Below are 19,483 nucleotides of genomic sequence, written 5' to 3' on the forward strand. Positions count from 1 at the left end.
GTCCAGCCTGCTCTATAGTCGCCAAACCCTAAGTCCTGGTGTGGGGCTTCATCTGCTCAAGAGAAGGAAGGGAAAAGGTGCTGAGAAACAGCCTGGAGACAGCCCAGGGGAAACTTTACCACAAACCCTATTGCATGACCTCTACCTCCTGCGGTAGCTGCTTCATGCTGCTGTCATTGATCAGGAGAAGACCGTAAGGATAAGTATAATGGATCTTCAAAGACAGGCCCACCTGGGTTCTTTTCTTTCAGTCTGCATTTATTTTATTCTTTTATTTTTTAGAGACAGGGTCTCACTCTGTTGCCCAGGCTGGAGTGCAGTGGCACCAGCATAGCTCACTGCAGCCTCAAACTCCTGGTCTCACACGAGCCTCCCACCTCGGCCTCCCCAAGCACTGGGATTACAGGTGTGAGCCACTGTGCCCGGCCTCAACCTACATTTATTTAGTGTCAGTGATGTGCCAGGTACTATGAGAGGCACAAGTCATCTGTCAGGTGATGTCATCATGCCTTTCACCGATGCAGAAGCCGAGGCCCAGCCCAGTTCAGGAACGTGCTCTAGGGCGCATTACCAGGCAGAGGCAGGCTCCAGCTCTCAGGCCCCTGCGTTTTCTCTTGTTCAAAGGGCTCTAGAACCAGTGAGCCTACTAGGCTCTATCCTGGTACTATCACTTGGGCAAGTTACTCTGTGCAAGCTGATGCCTCCGCTTCCTACTCTGTGAAATGGGGTAACATCAACAGCAGCCTGGTGGGAGCATTGCAAAAAACAGGCAGGTCGGGGAATGAAAGGCAGTTAGTGCAGGACTGGCATATAGAAGTGCTCAGTAGGAGCTGGGCGCAGTGGCTCATGCCTCCAATCTCAGCACTTTGGGAGGCCAAGGTGGGCGGATCAGGAGGCCAGCAGTTCGAGACCAGCCTGGCCAACATGGTGAAACCTCATCTCTACTAAAAATACAAAAATTAGCCGGGCATGGTGGCATGCACCTGTAGTCCCAGTTACTGGGCAGGGTGAGGCAGAAGCATCGCTTGAACCCACAAGGCAGAAGTTGCAGTGAGCCGAGATTGCACCACTACACTCCAGCCTGGTTATCAGAGTGAGACTCCGTCCCCCTGCCTCCCCGCAAAAAATAAATAACAGTGCTCAGTAGGTGTCAACTACTGCTACAAAGCAAGCCCTTTTCCTCACAGGAGCCCTGGGAAAAAGACTATACAAATGCAGGCTGAGGTCCAGAGATAGAAAGGTGACTTCCCTCTAAGGCTGGTAAACCTACAGGCAGGACTACGGCCAAGGGTGCTGAGTCCTGGTTTATGCAGCTTCTCAACCTCCCTAATTCTCCACTAGAGCCAGAGGAGTTCCAGGAGTGGACCTGGACAGAGATGGTCCAGGTATGGGGCAGGGTGAGGAGGGATGTGTTGTCAGGACTGGAAGACAAAGAGTGAGGAGCAGGGCAGGACTTGAACTTGATCCTTGTGGATGTGCAGGTGGGAGGATCCCTGTGCCCCAGCTGGACCCTGAGTCAGGGGACCCCAACTCCACCCTCACCTGCCCCCATCGGCCCAGGCCAGCTAAGGCTGGTGGGCCTGAGCGTGGGCCAGCCTCCCCCACCAGCCCACCTGCCTGCCTGCCTCCTCCGGCCCGGCCGGCATGGTGGCAGGCCCTGCCTGTTCCCCTGGGAGCCTGCCGCCAGGCCTGATGGCACTGACGGAGGGAGGGAGGCCGCCAAGCTGTCAGTCTGGAGGTGCCCCTCGGAGCCCCTCCTGGCTGGAGCTAGGAGGGTGGGCCGGCGCCGGAGCCGGGCTGTCAGGGCCTTCACAGAGACGAGGCCGGAGAGGCGCTGCCTGACAGCTCGCCCACCGAATTAGGACCATTTGCATGCTAATTTCCAGCGCTCTAACGGGCTGGCAGGCGGGCTGGGGTGTGGAGAGTGTGCAGAGAGAGGCACCGCGGCCTCCCCGCCCGCGACGGAACAATGCTTGACTGATCTAGCTGCGTTAACGAGCAAATTATGGTAATTTTGTTATTACAAATGCATAGAAATTTCCAAAGCAGGCAGTCATTCAGGGCAGCTCCCTGCTCCTCCCCACTCCTAAATACGGAGCCCCCTATTTGCACACACGGGCCAGGCACCCACTTCAGAGACCAAGATTTCCAGGTGCTTCCCTCAGTTCTCCCAGGGAGGCCCAGGGTGAGCCCGGCCAGAGCACCCATCGGGTCAGCAACCCTCAGCGCCTGAGCTCCCCACACTTTCCCTCTTGTCCCCCAGTAGTCTCTACCTAGCCCCTGGGCTTAGCAACCCTGCAGAACCTCCACATGCAAGCTGGGTTCTTTCCATCTGAGCAGGTAGCATGGGCGATTCTCCTAGGTCTTGAGAAATTCATTCAGTCATTTCTGTGCCCATTCTTTGAACTAGGCCCAGCACCCAGGAGGGACTCAGGGATTGTCTGGTGAATGAACAAGTGAGTGAAGGAAGGAGGCAGGAAGGGAAGAGAGGAGGGAAGGTAGGGGGAGAGGCTGGGGAGAGAGGGAGAGAAGGAAGAAATGGAGGAAGACCAGAAAAGACCCACAAATGAAGATAATCAAGAGACCCCACAAGGCCAGCCCACTGGTGGTATAATTAATCCAAGACTTCAACAGAGGAGTTTATTTGCCAGCTAGCAACCCCTCCCAGTATTTATAATTGTCCACTGTCAAAATCACAATTTGTCCCAGTTTTTCTGGTAGTCTTCTTTTGATTAAAAGTATGTTTTTAGAAGCCTGCTCTGGAAGGCATCCAGACAGGAGCTGTTTCCAAAAAAGTGAGCTCCCAGCTCCCAGCAGTGAAGCGTGGGTCGCTCCAGGAGCAGGGCTGGGCACGAAGGATGGCTCAGTGGTGCCACGCTGTGAAAAGCAAGTATCCTCGGGCAGGTGGGGTGGGCCTGCGTCCACTCCTGCCCCCACCGGGCACCACTGGCAGTCCTCCTGCTTTATGACAGGGATTTCAGGTTGGGGCTGATGTTATTGAAAGGTCACGAAGCTGCCTCAAATCCATTTTGGAAGTCAGTGGGGAATAAATCATCAATTACGGAGGAAACCAGCAGCGAGGAAGGTCTGCTCCTGGTGGCTGAGGAAGCGCGGGCGGGCCGGGCCTCACCAGGGAGCATTCGAGGGAAAGGCCTAAATAGAAGCCAAGACTTCAGAACCTCAGCTGGGGTCGTGGTCAGATTTTTCTATTTGTCTGATTTTCTAACTGGGTCACAGCTTCCAGAGGGAAACTGAACCCAGGAACAGAAAACAATCACTTCTTTGTGTCTGGCTACCTGACTCTGGGTGGGGGAGCTGTGGCCCCGGCGTGCCTGCAGGTCTCAGGCCAACCTCGGCCAGGCCTGGGGAGCCCACCATTGCCTGGGGCCGCTCAGGCACAGAAGCCTGAGACCCTGAGAGAAGATGTTTTTGTAGCTGGCCAGGTCCCAGGGCCTGGGAGAGGATCTGCGCTCAGGAAGAGCACAGTAAAAGTTGGGGTGAAGTGGGGGTCTTGATTTGGGTTGCTGTAGAAGCCAGGGCATCCAGGAACTATCCTTTTTATATCAGTTCTGCATAAAGATAGGAGACAAAATTGCTTCTTTTTTATTGCTTCGGTGAGGAACTGAGGGCGGTGGGGACGATAGGGCAGAAAGAGAGCCACCTGGCTCTCCCTCTGACTTGCCATGTGACTTTGCACAAGTCCTTTCCTCGCCCTCATCTGCACAGCCCTGGGTTGATTTCTAAGGTTGAGTCCAGCCCTGTCCATCAGTGATGGATGAAAAAGCAGCTACGGAACACACAACGGCCTCTCCAGTCCTCTCTGAGGTGGGGTTAGAACACACTCCACGCAGGCACAGCCCAGTCTACACGGGGCTAACAGCCTTCAAAGCTTCTCCTGCAGAGAAGATTTCTCCAAAGCCAAAGTCAAGGCCCTCAGCTAGGACCTCTGTTGGATCAGTGTCTTTGCTGCTGCCTGCAATGTCCAGCTCTACAGCCCACAAAAGGTCCTGAATGGGGTGGTGGGTGGGACATGGCTGGTCTCCTGCTTCCCAAGGCTAGATTCCAATTTCTTTGCATTTATTTTTCCAAATGTGTCTGGCTCGTTCCTGGGGAGTTCTTCTCTTCCCAGGAATCCCACACCCACAGTGCCCATGGAAGAGCTTTCATTCACAAAACTCCCGTGCAAAGTTCTAAGGGCTATGTGAAACTGCTTCAACCCGACTCCTTGGTATATACCTGGTGTCCCCGCGTAGACCTGCTCGTGACACACCCTTCTTTTGCATCACACCATGAAAGCAATTTCTGGGCTGTAACACAGTGTTTCTAAGAGTCACACTCCAAATTGGCAAAGTCCTTCACTTGTCATTTAGACTGAACCACTTACTAGCAAACCACTTAAGCCTCAGTTTTCACTTCTGTAAAAGGGGCTTGTGAATAGCAAAGCTCTGTCCAGATGGGGGTTCGTCTTCTTAACATCATTGTCAACAAGACCTCACGATGGCCACAGCGGGCAGAAACCCTGCCCTGGCAGGACAATGCCCAAGGCATTTTTGGCCTGGCACTGCTCTTCAGGCAAAGGGTATTATGGTAACACAGTTGTCATTTCACATTTTTCTTTCCTCCCTCTTTTATCTCTCATTCTCTTTTCTACTCCTTTCCTCTTCCTTTCTCTCTTTCTTTCAGCCCTGGATTTAAGTCTCCCTGTTTCGGGCTCTTTATTTGTGCCCGTTGCACATAGACTCCTTATAAAGAAAATTCATTTGTTCAGGGTCACCGCATGGTTTTTCATTAAAAACAAATTACCCGCATTCAGGGAGGACATCTGGGCTTCACGGGTCCCATTAATGACTATATTTCCAGCCTCCCCAGCCCGGTTGGGCTCCCCTCGCCTGTCACCCCGCGTTCCTGGCCCCGGGAGGACAATGAGAGTGACAGGCAAGTGAAAGGGAAAACATGAGGGATGAGGGCGAGAGGCGAGTCCCCGGAGAGGGGAAGGAGGGAAAAGTGAAAAAAATAAATAACTCAAACAGAGGGTAACAAGGGCTATTGTCTCAGCATCTTCCTGTGAGAAGCCAGAGCAAATATTGGAAGAAGGACTGGGGGCGTTTCAATGGCGCTCAAGCCCTGTTTAATTACACAGTCGGACCCTAACTTGCCCTGGACTCTGGACCGGGCGAGATGGGGAGGGGCATGTGCTGTATTCAGATAAATGCCACCCACAGCTACTGAGCACCTACTGCAGGCAGCACCTACTGCAGGCAGGGCCAGGGTCTGAGAGGAATTCCAGGCAGCCCTGACCTCAGAAGCAGCCGGGAGATGGGCGCACGGGGTCTGAACGGCAGTGCCCTGGGGGTGCACACAGTGGGGAGATGAGGGACTGCGGTGGGAGGCTGCCTGTAAGAGAGAGCCTTTAATTTGGGTCTAGGAGCATATGTCAAGCACAGACAGGTGAGAATGGGGAGGGAGAAAGGAATATACCAGAATTCCAAGTGTGAGCTCCCTAACATCCCAGCGGGAAGAGCTCTTCCTGGGCCATAAAAGAACTCGAGTTAGGAAGGCCACCCATGTCAGTGAGGGAGCACCTTCCCTGGCCCCAGAGCCCATAGATAGTCTCCATTTTTCTCAGTCTCCACGGACACCAGGGGCTCAGAGACCCTAAGTTCCAGGCCCCAAGCCCAGCTGCTCCCTGACTGGCCATATCCCCCTGGCAATGTAACACCACCTCCCTGAACTGAGTCAGCCTGCCTCCAAGATGGACATGCATACTCCAACCTCACAACATGCTTTCAAATGGCAACTGGGGCTAACAGCTGTGTGTCCCTTGACAACTCTAAAGCACCATGCAGGTTGGGGGTCAGGAAGCATGGGACTTGTTGGTAGAATGAGCTTACGGGCATGGATGGTTTGGCCTCATTTGAGAACGCTCTCCTTTTGGAAGGTAGGAGCCGAGCTCCACTGGTTCTCACTACCCCGAGGGCTTCGGTCACTGCCAGAAGTTCTCTGGATAGGAGTATCCCAGGTAGAGTGACCCTCAGGGTTAGAGGCAGCGGTTGGTCCAGATGAAGACTGACAGCTGTCAGGGCCTTGGAGACAGGGGCTGCAGATCTCAGCAAGTCAAAGGGAGTCAAACTCTGACAGCCCCAGTAGATTAAAGCTGGGTTTCGGAAAGAGTGCAGTTAAGTACAGGAGCAAAGCACATCTCAGAACCTTTGTCTTCATCGTCCCTGCCCCGCCTGAAACACTCATCTTCTCCCTCCTCACTCCACCTCCCACTGGCTAACATATGTTTCTCTCTCAACAATAAACCTGAAAATTGTCTCTTCCTAGATTCCTCCCTTGCCCTAAGGGCAGCACCGCGGATGACTTGGAAAGCTTTAGCTGTGCCCCTATTCTTTGATGTGCTTTCTCAATCTCAGCAAAACTCTCTGCAAAAGCACCTTCAGACATGCCTCCCACCCAGCCCTACTATACAGAGATTCCAAGCCCCTCTATGTCTAACATCCCCAATCTAGGCTCGATCCCCCTTTTCTGTGTTCCCAGAGTCCCTGGGCTTGCCTGTTACCACAACTGGCCCCCATAGCCCCTCACAGATTTGCCTGACAAGCGTCATGGCTTTTGATCTTGTATCCTTAGGCTAATGCCCGGCACATGTAGATGCTCAATACATGTTGGAAGGGAGAAGGAAAGGAAGGAAGTAATAGTGGATAGAAGGATGTATAAATAGATGGATGGATGGATAAGTAGATGGATGGATGGATGGATAAACAGATGGATGGATGGATGGATGGATGGATGGATAAATGGATGGATGGATGGATGGATGGGTGGGTGGATAAACAGATGGATGGATAAACGGATGGATGGATGGATGGATGGATGGATGGATGAATAAATGGATGGATGGATGGATGGATGGATGGATGGATGGATAAATGGATGGATGGATGGATGGATGAACAGATGGATGGATGGATGGATGGGTGGATGGATGGATGGATGAACAGATGGATGGATGGATGGATGGATGGATAAATGGATGGATGGATAAATGGATGGATGGATAAATGGATGGATGGATAAACAGATGGATGGATGGATGGATGGATGGATGGATGGATGGATAAATGGATGGATGGGTGGATAAATGGATGGATGGATGGATGGATAAATGGATGGATGGGTGGGTGGATGGATGGATGGATGGATAAATGGATGGATGGATGGATGGATGGATGAATGGATGGATGGATGGATGGATGGATGGATGGATGGATGGAAGGATGGATGGATGGATGGATGCATGGATGGCCACTGCAACCTGATCAGTTCAAGGCCCCACAATTATTTATTATGTTCAATACATTTCAACAGGCTCTCTCCCAAGCCCTTTCTTCTAGGACATGGAGGCCCCTCTCCATTCTACCCCATAGCACATCATGCATTAAATGCACTATAATAATGATACTTTTCACTCTAAAAACACAAAAAGCTTATTTTTATAATTTTACTTTTGAAATTATTTGGCCACAAGTAATCTAATTGATGATTAGCTACAAATTCTCAACAATTGAGGCACAAATTTAGAAATTCTTTTAAAGCAACAAAATCTAATCTAAAAATGGTTTTTAAATGTAACGAAATTTTTGTAAGCCCTAAATTTAATAGTTAATGAAGTTAACAACGTTACAATTTGTAAACATTTAATACAACATTTATTAATGTCAGTTTTCTAGTTTCCTATTTTAATTTTAGAGGTAAAAGGAGCTTTGTTTGGGCCTCAGATTGTTGTAGATTCCTAAAAAGCTCCTGGGACATTAGCCCAGGGCCTCTCCAGGGCCCTGCACTTTCATTTAGGATCCTGTGGGAAGTCTTGGCTGGGACACCAACCTCCTCTTCCAGGAGCTCAAGTCTGGTAGAGGTGGAGACGCACTCGTAAATAATGTGATAAAAAGTAAAAGAAAAGGGAAGGAGTGCGTTGGGACCCAAGCCTCAAAGGGGCAGACTGCTGCCGTCCAGTGGATGAAGGGGTTGGTCTGAGCCCTGGACACTCCTGCATAGGGTGCCCTCATGGCTGGGGCTACCTGGTCCAGGCTCCTCCTAGAACTTCAGCCTCTCCTTCCCATCCCACCTCCAGGTAAGCCAGGCCCAAAGTACTTTCTCCCTGTTTGCCCCCAACCAAGACTCAACCACAAGACAGAGGGAATTGCCACCTGCCCTTTTGGCAGGCCTTTTGGCAAGCAGTACTACTGGGAGGTGCCTGCAGCAGTGTGGCTTAAACCCCAGGCCCGGCGTCAGGTTGCTCTGCCACCTGCTGAGTGGCAGGGGCTGAGGATGGCTCCTACTGCCACTCTGTGGGCCCTGTGCGTTCCTGGGCTGCAGTCCTTGTCCAGTCCTTAGAGTTTATCTCCTGAATTCGTGTCCACTCTGTCTCTGGTCAGAATCTGACTTGGTCATCAGGAATTAGGATAAGAAGGCCTAAGGTTCAGCAAGATCACTGTCCTCAGGACGCCCTCACTTTGGGCTGTGCACCTCCAGGTTCCTGTCTGCACTAACGGGGGACCCCCAACCTCTCAGGGCTGGGAGAACCTTTAAGCCCTCCAGGCCCACCCTGACCCTTCCTCAGCCATCCAATGCTTAGCCCTTCCACAAATGCTTCAGTTTCTTCTAAAACAAACTCTGATAGCATTCCCCTTCATCTCCTAAAAAGCCATCACAGTCCAGTCATTTTGTTTGTTGTTCATTTCTAAGAAATACCATTAGTAGAAAGACATCAGGAAGAAATTGTAAGTCAGGATCCCAAACACATGTTCTCACATACTCATGACCAGGTCGGTGCAGTTGGATCCGGGTCCTGCCAACTACCATCAGAAGGAGCTGGAAACTGGGGAAATCTAACAAGTAGATTCAGCCCAGAGCAGCACCAAAGCTGTCCTCAGCCGCTGGCTCTGAGCTCCCCCAGCACTGCACACTCCCCAGGCGGGCCAGTGAGCACCGACTTTGGACAGGGCACTCTCCCAGCTGAGACTCTGCTTCTCAGCTGTCCTTGCAATGGGTTCGTAGGAAATAAGAACGTTTCCCAGCACCCGTGAGCCTAGGATATTCTCTCTCCCCATCTCCATGCTCCCACAAGGGACACTGCTTTCAAAGATGGAACAAATTATGGTGATCTTCACTACCTCTCTCTCACCCTAAGATTGCAGATTCCAGTCTGAGAGCCCTCCTCCCAGGTGCACAGGCCCCGAAAACCAGCCCTGGCCAGCCCCAGCAGTTTCTGGGCCTTCCCAATCGAGACATGGGAGCAGCGTGTAAGGTCAGCAAGTCCTCAGGCTCTTCTCCTTCAGTCCAGCCCTTGGAAGTGATTACCAGATTACACATGACAGCCAGGGCCACTGCCTTATTATTCACAGCCCCAGATCTGAAGGGAACTTGGAAGCATTTGCTGCTCGCTTAGAACAGAGGTGACAGGGCTCAGGGAGCCCTCCAGTTCGGTCAGGAGCTGACATTAGCAGGGATAAACATCACTGACTTAGAAACTTTGAATGGCAGGAGCAGAAAGCCCCCTGGGGTGCATTCAGCTCAGCCTCCCCAGGCCCTGCCTCCTGCTTTAAGAGAGAGCAGGGAGTCCCAAGGTCATGTCCCAAGGTCATGCTCTGAGTATCTGGCAGCTAGAATCAGAACCTAGGTCTCCTAAATTCAAGTAGGACTTTCATGTCCCCAGAGTCCTTTCCATCTCTGAGGCTTTTGTAATTCTTTTCTTCCCAAATGCAGGCAAGAGCTGAGAAAACCTACATGCGGGTATCAGTTTCTCCTCACTCTCAGCATCACTTCCGTGCAGGGCTCCTGGGGCTTTAGTCACAAAGACTGTCCAGATCACATCACTCTAGACCCCTCGCCCCCCACCCTATGAGGGCACAGGCAGCCCTGGCTTTCAGACTCGCATCCACATCTGCCTGAGCAGAGCCTACTCTCTGCAAGGCTACCGGATGCTCAGCCTCATGCCCAGAGGTTTCCAGGGCTGAGGGGTGGGTGTGACTGGGACCCTTCTTCCCTAGATCCAGCCTTCCCTTCCAGCTCATCTCCCACCAGCCCCAAAAGGCTTTGGTCACTCCCAGCTCCCTCCCTGATGCCCACGCTCTCTGGTTCCCCGGGGCTTCTCACGCACTGGTCCCTTACCCAACAATATCCCTCCAGCTTCACAGACTGGCAAACTCACTCTTCAAGGTCCAGCTCAAATGACCTCCTCTGATAAGTCTTCCCTGATTTGTCCCACTCCACCCCATTGCCTCAGCAGACTCAGTAGCCCCCTCACCTGCATTTCCCGAACGCTTTATAGATTCCTAGGTCTTAGCTCTTAACATTAGCACATCGGAATTTTTGTATATCCATCTCTCCAACTAGACTGTGAGCTCCCTGAGGGCAGGGGCTGTGTCGGCAACTCCACCCCAGCCCAGAATTGGCACCCAGGGTCTCTTAGGAAATGTTTGGAGAATGAATGAATGAACAAGTGAATGGCCTCCCGCATTTCATCCTAGCTGTGTCTGGGATTCCCCAGGGTCAAGTCTATATTCCTGGTGTGGCAGAGTGACTGGAGGCCACTAGAGGGCAGCAAAGAGTCAGGAACGAGCAACAGGTGTGCACCCCAGAGCCCAGGGTCAGGTTGGCAAAGGGGCGGCGTGCCCAGGCCAGAGAGCTACCAGGAGCCCCAGCGAGGAGCTTAGAAAGAAAGTCAGGGGTGGAGGGAAGTTAAGAACAAAGGCTGCTCGTTCCCTGAGCAAACGTTCCCTGAGCCTGATGCTTAGGTCACGGAGGTGCCTAGAGAGCACTGGTCCTCTCTCCGTCTGATGCTCAAGTCCCCACCGCCAAGTTCTCACCAGTGTCCACTGGACCCTCCCAAGTCTGCCTATTCCAATGTCTTCAGTACTAATCATAGGAAAGGTTCTTGATACAAGGCTGAAAAAGGTAGCCCTCTGAATCCTGTTCACCGGTCCCGGTCATGCCAAGGAACTGGGCAGTATATATTTTCCCTGTTTCACATACTTAACCAGACCCAGAGAGTGGAAATGACATGTCAGATGGCACAGTGTCCCTGGCTGAGCTGGGCCAGAGTCTTGTCTGGTACTGCATCCCCCACCCCTAAGGCTGCATGCTTGGCACAGAGCAGGCCTGTAGGGCAGGTAAGACGCAGAATCAGGGGTGGTCTTGCCAGACCACAAAAGAAACCTTCTCCTCCCCACTCTAGAACCTCAATACCCTCCTACCTCCCACAGACGGTGTCTCTGTAACTGCACAACCATCATTTCAAACAGCAGCAAGGCAGGCTCCGAGAGGTCACAGAGTTCCTCTGTGGTCACACTGCTAATAATGGTGAAGCCACATTCTTGCCAAAGCACCCTTAGCTTCTCTTGGGGCATCTGCACATCTCTGTCTGGACTGGCCCTCGCCCCACGCTCCTGGGGCTCATGCACCTGCCTGCAGAAGGCCTCACCTGCATGTCTGCTTGGCCTCCAAAAGTTGCCAAGCTCAGATCCTAACCTTGCTGGCCATCAGCCTCCACTCAGTGGGCTCCCCTCCCTGCCAATCCCACTTGTCTGGCCTAGGCTGGACTCCCACCCCTGGGAACCCATGCCAGCCACTAGGCTTAGCCTTCTGCCCTACCCCAAAGCCCCCACCCTCCTCTCCAGATAGCCAAGCACACACGGTTCCCAGTCCAGCTCCAGGGCCGCCTTTGCCAGAATGCCTTTCTCAGTTGCACCAACCACAGCTGCCTCTCCGTTTTCTCCAGACCCACTGCATTCGGAGACTGCCTGACTCCTACTTGGCAGTGCTCTCGTTTCTGACTGGATTCTTCTATAATTGACTCTCCCATTGATCCACGGGCTCCAGGGGGTATGAGCTCTGCTGGAGAGCTCTTGATTTGAGCTTTAGCATGCCGGCTCGGTGTCTTTGTTCACCATCGTATCCAGCCCAGGCCCCGTGTAAATAATAGTAGCAATAATAATGAACACTTATGTGCCACTCCATATGTGCCAGTCAGAATTCTAAGAGTTTTCATGTATATTACATCACCTAATGCTCACATTTATTATCATTATCCCCATTTTATACACGAGGAGGAAACCAGGGCCCTGAGGAGTTACATAACTTGCCCCAAGTCACACAGCTAGTGAGAAGCAGGACTGTGACTCAGAACCAAGCAGTCTGGCTCAGGTACATGCTCTTAACCACCCAGCCTCCCACTGCTTCCCCATGTGGCGGCCATTCTAACAGCACTACCACTCCCAGCCCTGGGTCAGCCCCAGCCTCCTTGGTTGCATCACCCCAGCCCCGGACTCAGGGCCACAGCACACCTGGCAAAGCTCTCCTTGGCAGCTCGGCCAAAAGCTCTCCTTTTTAATTTCAGCTACTGTGTCCTGAGTGTGACTAGGTGCTAGGAACTGTGCCGGGAACTAAGGACACAACTGTGAACAAAACAGACATAGCCCTGATTATTGTACAGCTCTGATGTACCATACAGACCTGAAGAGAAGCCAGAGAGGAACGAGTAAACCACACACTAAATGACGTCAGCTGGGTTTAGTGCCACACATGAAAAGAGCAGGAAGCTCTGGGAGAGGAATGATGGGGGGGGTCCTCGTTCAGAGGGCGTGTGGCAGGCAGAATTGTGGCCCCCCCACCAAAAATATCCACATCGTAATCCATGACTATGTCGGGTTACACGGCAGAGGGGAATTAGGTTGCAGATGAAATGAAATGCACTAATTAGCTGTCCTACACATGGGCAGATTATCCTAGATATCCAGATGGGTCCAAGGGAAACACAGAGCTCTCTAAGCGAATGAAGGAGGAAGGAGGGGCAGCCGGATAAAGACTCAGCCCAACATCACCAGTTTTGACAAGGAAGGCAGGGGCCAAAAGCCAAGAAATGCAGGCAGCAACAACAAGCTAGGACAAGAAAGCAAATCATTCCCTCCTAGCACCTCCAGAAGAAACAAGCCCTGCAGACACCTTGACTTCAGCCCAGGGTGACCTATTTCCAGAATCAGAGGGTGAAAAGAGTCTGTTGTTTTAAGTCACTCATTTGTGGTCATCTGTCATAGCAGCAACAGGAAACTCAAATATATTTGGTCACTGGGGAAGGCCTCCCTATGGAGGGGAAACCCAGATAGGTGAGAGGGGACCAGGCAAGCTGGGCAAAGAGCAGAGAGGGCCCCTTAAGCAGAGGAACTTGCAGATGCTGAGGCGGGAAGGAACAGGTCTCTCTCACACCTCCTGTGGCGTCCAGTGGACCCTGTGCCTTCCCGGCCCACATGGCTGGGTCCACCTCTCCTCTGGCCTCAGGCCCCCACTCGACACTGCACCCTCACCTACTTCTTTAAGAAAATAAAAGCCATCAGTTTAGTGAGTGCCTCAATTGAAAGGCATCTAGAAATGATGTCCATCAATCCATGGCAAGTGGAGTGCCCAGGACCACAGGGACCCCACCTAGTGCCTTTGTGCACATTGTTCTGGCAGACCATGTGGGATGGGGCACCCATTGGTTCCTCAAAGATAGCAACCTTTTTTCTCAGACTCACTAAAGCCAAAGGGCAGTGAACTCCCCTTCCTTTTTCCTCTAGCCCAGAATTTGTAAAAATTTTAAATGCCATGTCAATACCTGTTGGGTTGCAAAATATCTTCAGGCAGGAATCAACTGGTTACACCAATCAAGACACTACGAAATCTTTGGTGCAAAACTTTCGGCATTTTCTGGGACATGGTGGAAATAAAATTTGAAAACTGTTTCCTTTCTAAGCTGATATAAGATGCGATATTTGCTTTCTTCAACATAACTGCTCTGCAAATGGCGATGCAGAGTTTACAGAGCTGCAGAGTTTAGTGAATCTGCAAACCCTAGAGAAGACCAAGAAACTATGTTTTGCAGACATGGGGATGCCCTGGAGCCAGAAGGGGCAGACAACTCCGATGACAGAATTGGAAATCAAGCTGAACATAAATTCAAGCTAACAAGCTGACATTTAGTAAGGAAAAACGTGACGTCCACTTTTTCAGGCTCTGAAGTGTGGCTGTGGAAGCATATCCCGAGGCAAGCATGCCTTCCTCTGTGTGTCCTCCAAGCACATTTACAATAAAAGTCTTCACTTAGAAATGAAGTGGTGGCTGGGTGCAGTGGCTCATGCCTGTAATCCCAACACTTTGGGAAGCTGAGGCAGGAGGATCGTTTGAGCTCCGGAGTTGGAGACCAGCCTGCACAATATGGCGAAACCTGTCTCTACAAAAAATACAAAAATTAGAGGGCGGGGTGGCAGGCGCCAGTAGTCCCAGCTACTCAGGAGGCTGAGGTGAGAGGACCACCTGAGCCCAAGAAGTCAAGTGAGCCAAGAAGTCACCTGAGCCCAAGAAGTGCAGTGAGCCAAGATCACGCCACTGCGCTCCAGCTTGGGCGACGGCCAGACGGAGACTCTGCCTCGATAAAAAAGAAAAGAAAAGAAAAAAAAGTGAAAGTAGTGGCAGCTAAATGTTTTCTAAAGCCTACAGCGGAAAAAACACCCCAAAGATTTCGGGTTTCCCTCCATATTGCACCACCAGCCCACCAGAGGCCACAGGGAGTGAAACAGACCTCGTAGCAAAACAGACGATTGCAGCGTAGCAGCCTCAGAGAGACAAAAGCAAGAGAGACAGATGTCCCAGAGCCTTGTTCCACTTGTTTCTCCAAACATGCCAACAGGCCCTCGGGGTCAATGAAAGGGCATCATCGCCTTTAGCACCATCACAATTCAATGAATGCCTTCTGGATTCAGAAGCCCAAGAGGTCATGAATCAGAATCTGAACAAACACTAAGCTGAAGTTCTCAAGCGGGTTGTGGTATATCCACGTCCTACATATCTTCGTCCTACTCCCTGGAGCCTGATAAAGGGAGGCTCCTTATATGTAACCTGTGAATGTGACTTCTGGTGAAAGGGAAAAAGGCGTCTTTGCAGATGTGATTGATTAAGGATCTTGCGATGGGGAGATCATCCCGGATCCTCCAGGTAGGACCAAAATGCATACGTATCCTTATAAGAGAGAAGAGGCAGATTTGACACACAGAGTAGAAGGCAATGTGAAGACGAAGCAGGGAAACACCGAAAGCACCTGCCATGGAGCACGGCAGCTGCAGCCAGAGAATGCCAGGAACCACAAAACCTGGAGGGGGAAGGAAACAGATCTTTCCCCAGGGCCTCCAGAGGGAGCACAGCCCTGCCAACACCTTTGGCCCAGTGATACTGACTTCAGACTCCTGTGCTCCAGAACTTTAAGAGAACACAGTTCCGTGGTTTTAAGCCACCAGGTTTGGGGGAGATTTGTTACAGTAGCCACAGGAAACTAACACACAGGTCCATATAATTTTCCTGGCCTCCCTCCCTTAGCCAACATTCACAAAGATAACTTGACATGTGTTAGGGGCCACGAAGGGTGCAGAGATTAATCAGGTCCCAGTGAGAGTGGCGGACGTGGCGTAGGGGACCGTGCCTTGAACACGCTGGGTCATGTGATGAGGCAGAGCCAGGCACAGGCGTCTTCCCCTAGAGGGGGCCATCCAGGAAAGCTTTTCTGAGCAGGGGAGGTCTGCACTCAGCCCTGAAGGGTGAAGCTGGATTCTGACAGGTCAAGGTGGGAAGCTGTCCAAGAATGATGAAGGAACTGATGGGTGACAGTCCAAGGTGTGCTGGGCTCCAGAGAGCGGTCAGGGTCAGGGAGGCTGGGAGAGGAGGCCAGAAAGGCAAGTTGAGGCCAACCACGGTGAGGCCTGACAGGCAGCCCAGGGCCCCTGCTGTGCCAAAAGGTGGACCCTCTCTGTTCTGTGGGTCAGTGCCGGGGGTAGTGTCTGCAAAAACAATGTCCACAGGCCACCCAAGAAACAGATTTGGAAATTTTGTTGGAAACAAGAGTCCCAAAGACCTCACCCTGTTTGTCCATGGAGAAACAGGAACTAAGGGCTGTGCGGCTGAGCTTGCAATCCCAGCCCTGATGCCAGGCCTGGCACCGAATAAATGCTGGGGGATGCATGAAAAGAGACAGCAAGGAGGCCGGGGCAAGAGGAGAAAGAGGAAAAGACGGGGGAAGAGGAGACAGAGAGATGCAGAAGGGAAGAATGGAGGGAGAGAGAGAAGGAAGAAGTCATGAGCTCCCAGGCAGCAGGCTCCTCTGCCAAAATGCTTGTTTTCCTCCCTCCACACTCGTGCACGTCCCTCTGTGCCCAAGGACAGAGTCCCATGGGGCCCTGAGGCCACCCCTGTCCAGCTGCTGCCAGGCTTGGTGAAGCTGTGCCCCTGCTCAGGCCTGTGATTCCTGCTGCCCTGTTAATGGGCAAGGAGTCGCCATCCATTCCCACTGGAGGCTCTGCCAGGCCTGCAGCCATTTGTGTCTTGAGCCTGGTAATTAGGGCTGGAGGAATCCTGGGGGCCAGAGGGCAGGCTGTGTTTGGATAAACTTGGCAAAGTTCAGCTGCTTCTCTGAATTCAGCCTCTTTGGGGTTTCCAGTGGGGAGCTGAGAGGACCGGCTGGGTGGCCTCAGCTTCACCACTGACATGTTTTCAGAACAGGTTCCAGGGCTGTCCCTGCCCCTCTGTCATCACAGAGAAGCTGGAGTTGACAGATTCAGAGGGCACACCCAGGCAGCCCAGGGCAGAGGAAGAAGTGCCTCCCCGGGTGTGGGGAGTGCTGGGAGGGAGGTAGAAGGGGCCAAAGACTGGGGTTTGAGTCCTCCGCCTGCAAGCTGCACAGCCCCCGGAAATTCCCTGGTTCTCTGGGGCTTCTCTGGCCCTTGTGGAAAACAGGGATTACTCTCCTAACCCTGCCTCCCTTGCAGGACTGTTGCATCATAGCACTCAGGGGAAGTCCGTGTTATATAAGGCACTACAGAAGCACGACGGGCCATTCATGGACACGGCTTGGGATTCATCTCCCAAGGCTGCCTGGACTTACTAAAGGTTGGAAAATGAGGAGTCAGTGGGGCAGCGCAAGGGGAAGGGTGGTGTGTGTCCCGCCACCTCTGTGATCTGCCACGGGTCCATCCTTGCAGCAGACCAAAGTTTTGCAGGCGGGAACCTGGCAGACCTCCCTGGCATTGGCAAGGCCCAGGACAAGAGTACACACGGAGGCCGTTTCCCATGTGTCTCATATTTAAAAATCATCAATCAAGCTAGCAAACCGTTAAATGAAATATGCTCCATCCTCCTACCTTGTTAAATACATCTTCAAAACAACCTGGAAGGCCAGGATCGAATGTAGAATTCTGGACCTCCTTAGTGTTCTGTGCCAGGACATGGCTGTAGGGGGAGCCGGCCTGGCTAAGATCCGTCCTGCTGAGCTCCCCACCCCAGGATCCTCATCACCACGTGGGCCTTGCACACGCATGAGTGGACACCCAGCCCTCACATCCAAGCTCCGTCCACACTCTCGACAGAGAGCCAGGCCTTGGGCCCAGGGATGCACACACCAGTGACATGGGCTGGCTTTAGGAGGATGGCCCAGGGGAAGAGGCTTGGGCCTATTTGGGCGAGACTCCAGCATGAGCTAGGAAGAGGGGTGTGGGCGTGTCCGTTTGGCCCTGCAGTCTCTCCCCAGTGCATGGGAGAGGGGTCACGGCTTCAGCAGGGCTAGAGTGGGGCCCTCTAAGGCGTGGCTCCCTTATTTATTTATTTATTACATTTTATTTATTTATTTATTTTTGAGACAGGGTATCGCTCTGTCACCCAGGCTGGAGCGCAGTGACGTGATCTCAGCTCACTGTAACCTCTGCTTCCTGGGTTCAAGCAATTCTCCTGCCTTAGCCTCCCAAGTAGCTGGGATTACAGGCGCATGCCACCACACCTGGCTAATTTTTGTATTTTGTTTGTTTAGTAGAGACAAGGCTTTGCCACGTTGGCCAGGCTGGTCTCAAACTCCTGGCCTCAAGTGATCTGCCCGCCTCTGCCTCCCATGGTGCTGGATTACAGGCGTGAGCCACTGTGCCCGGCCTATTCTGGCTTTTTTAAGTGCCCAGAGACAGTCAAGAGTGTGTGTTAGGAGGAGATAAGGCCCTTAGAGCCCCAGGCACTGAAACAAGCTGTGTGGTCCCCTGTAAATGACTACCTAAGAGACAGCATGGCGACTATAGTCAATAATAATGCATTGCATATTTCCAACCCCTAAAAGAGAGGTTTTTAATGGTTCTCACTACAAAGAAATGATAAATATTTGAGGTGACAGGTATGTTAATTAGCTTGATTTGTTCATTCCACAATGTATACACTGTCAAACACCACACTGTACCCCATAGATACACTGAACTATTTGTCTATTAAAAATTAAATTAAATAAATAAAAACTTTTAGAAATAATTTTTAAAAGGAGACAATGCTAACTCATAAAAGATGTGTAACAACATCCAATGGAGGCCTGATTTTCCCCCTAATTTTTAAAAACATCTTTCAAGAAAGAATACTTTGGGTATTTCTGCTATGCTAATGCCCTTAACACCCAGACAGCCAGCACCACTTGTCCCCATACCACCCCACAATGTAAGAAGACATGGCGGCCTCCTCTCCAAATGTCTTAAAATGGACACATCGCCAGCCTGGGGGGATCAGGTTCCAATGGCCACAGGGTGTTCCTCTTAGAATCAAGTGACAAACCCACCATCCAACATCCCGTCTGTACTGAACACATTATCCTCAACCCCAAGGAGTAAGGCCACCGTGAGCACTGCAGAGCCTTCTGCTCGTTCATGCCACATGATTGTGTGGGAGAGAGAGGGTGGGGGCCGGGAGGGAGGGAAGCTTGGGGAGAAGGCTCGCTCCGCACTGGCTGGGTGACCTGCAGCCAGCCCCTGCACCCTCTGTGTTCAGACTCTGTATGTGGCCAACGAGGGGCTGTTTGAGTGACAGTCAAATACCCTCCCCCCACCCCCGGTGTCCTCCCTGGTGCTGCTGCTGGCTGGTCCAGGGCCCACTGCAGGCCCAGCTGCAGAGAGCGCAGACCTCTGCCTGATTTATTCAGGTCCGCTTCTCAGAAGCGTAGAGGTCACCCAGGGTGTTTGGGGGGATGCCCCCCCACCGAAACCCCGTCCGCTGCCTACTGTGGAGACGCCGACAGTGCAAACTCACCAGGCACCATCCCTGTCAGCGTCGGCGCTGAATAGCTGCCCTGTCCAGCGGGGGGAACGTGTGGAGGGTACCCGGGGAGGGTCGTGCTCGCCAAGTCACGGCCTGAGGAATCAAAGCAACAAATCACAGGGTGAGCATCTCCGCGGCCAGCCGCTCATGTCCACAGCTCCCTGGACGCTTCTGCACATTTGTCACGTTTGGACACTGAATGGCAATGTGACCCCAGCTCCTCCGTCGCTCACACGTGCTCTCACACACACACACACACACACACGCACGCATGCACACACATCTCCAGCCACCCTCGCTCCACTCAGCAAGAACGGAGTCAGGGCTGTGGCCTGTTCCTGGGAAA

The 19,483-nt window shown here is 52.3% G+C and overlaps 1 protein-coding gene across 6 annotated transcripts in view; it reads right to left on the bottom strand.

Annotated features, from left to right (window-relative positions):
- Nucleotides 1–19,483, bottom strand: part of LOC105497299 (paired box 5) — a 195,774-nt gene that overhangs the window by 26,128 nt on the left and 150,163 nt on the right. For all 6 annotated transcript variants that reach the window (XR_011612705.1, XM_071078015.1, XM_071078013.1 and 3 more), the window contains one exon: nucleotides 19,129–19,230. Coding sequence is in view for 5 of the 6 variants with exons in the window: in XM_071078015.1 (XP_070934116.1) it covers nucleotides 19,129–19,230 (102 nt within the window). In the remaining variant the exon portion in view is untranslated. The remainder of the gene's footprint in view (nucleotides 1–19,128; nucleotides 19,231–19,483) is intronic.

Source organism: Macaca nemestrina, chromosome 14 (genome assembly GCF_043159975.1).
Source record: "Macaca nemestrina isolate mMacNem1 chromosome 14, mMacNem.hap1, whole genome shotgun sequence".
Taxonomy (NCBI): Eukaryota; Metazoa; Chordata; class Mammalia; order Primates; family Cercopithecidae; genus Macaca; species Macaca nemestrina.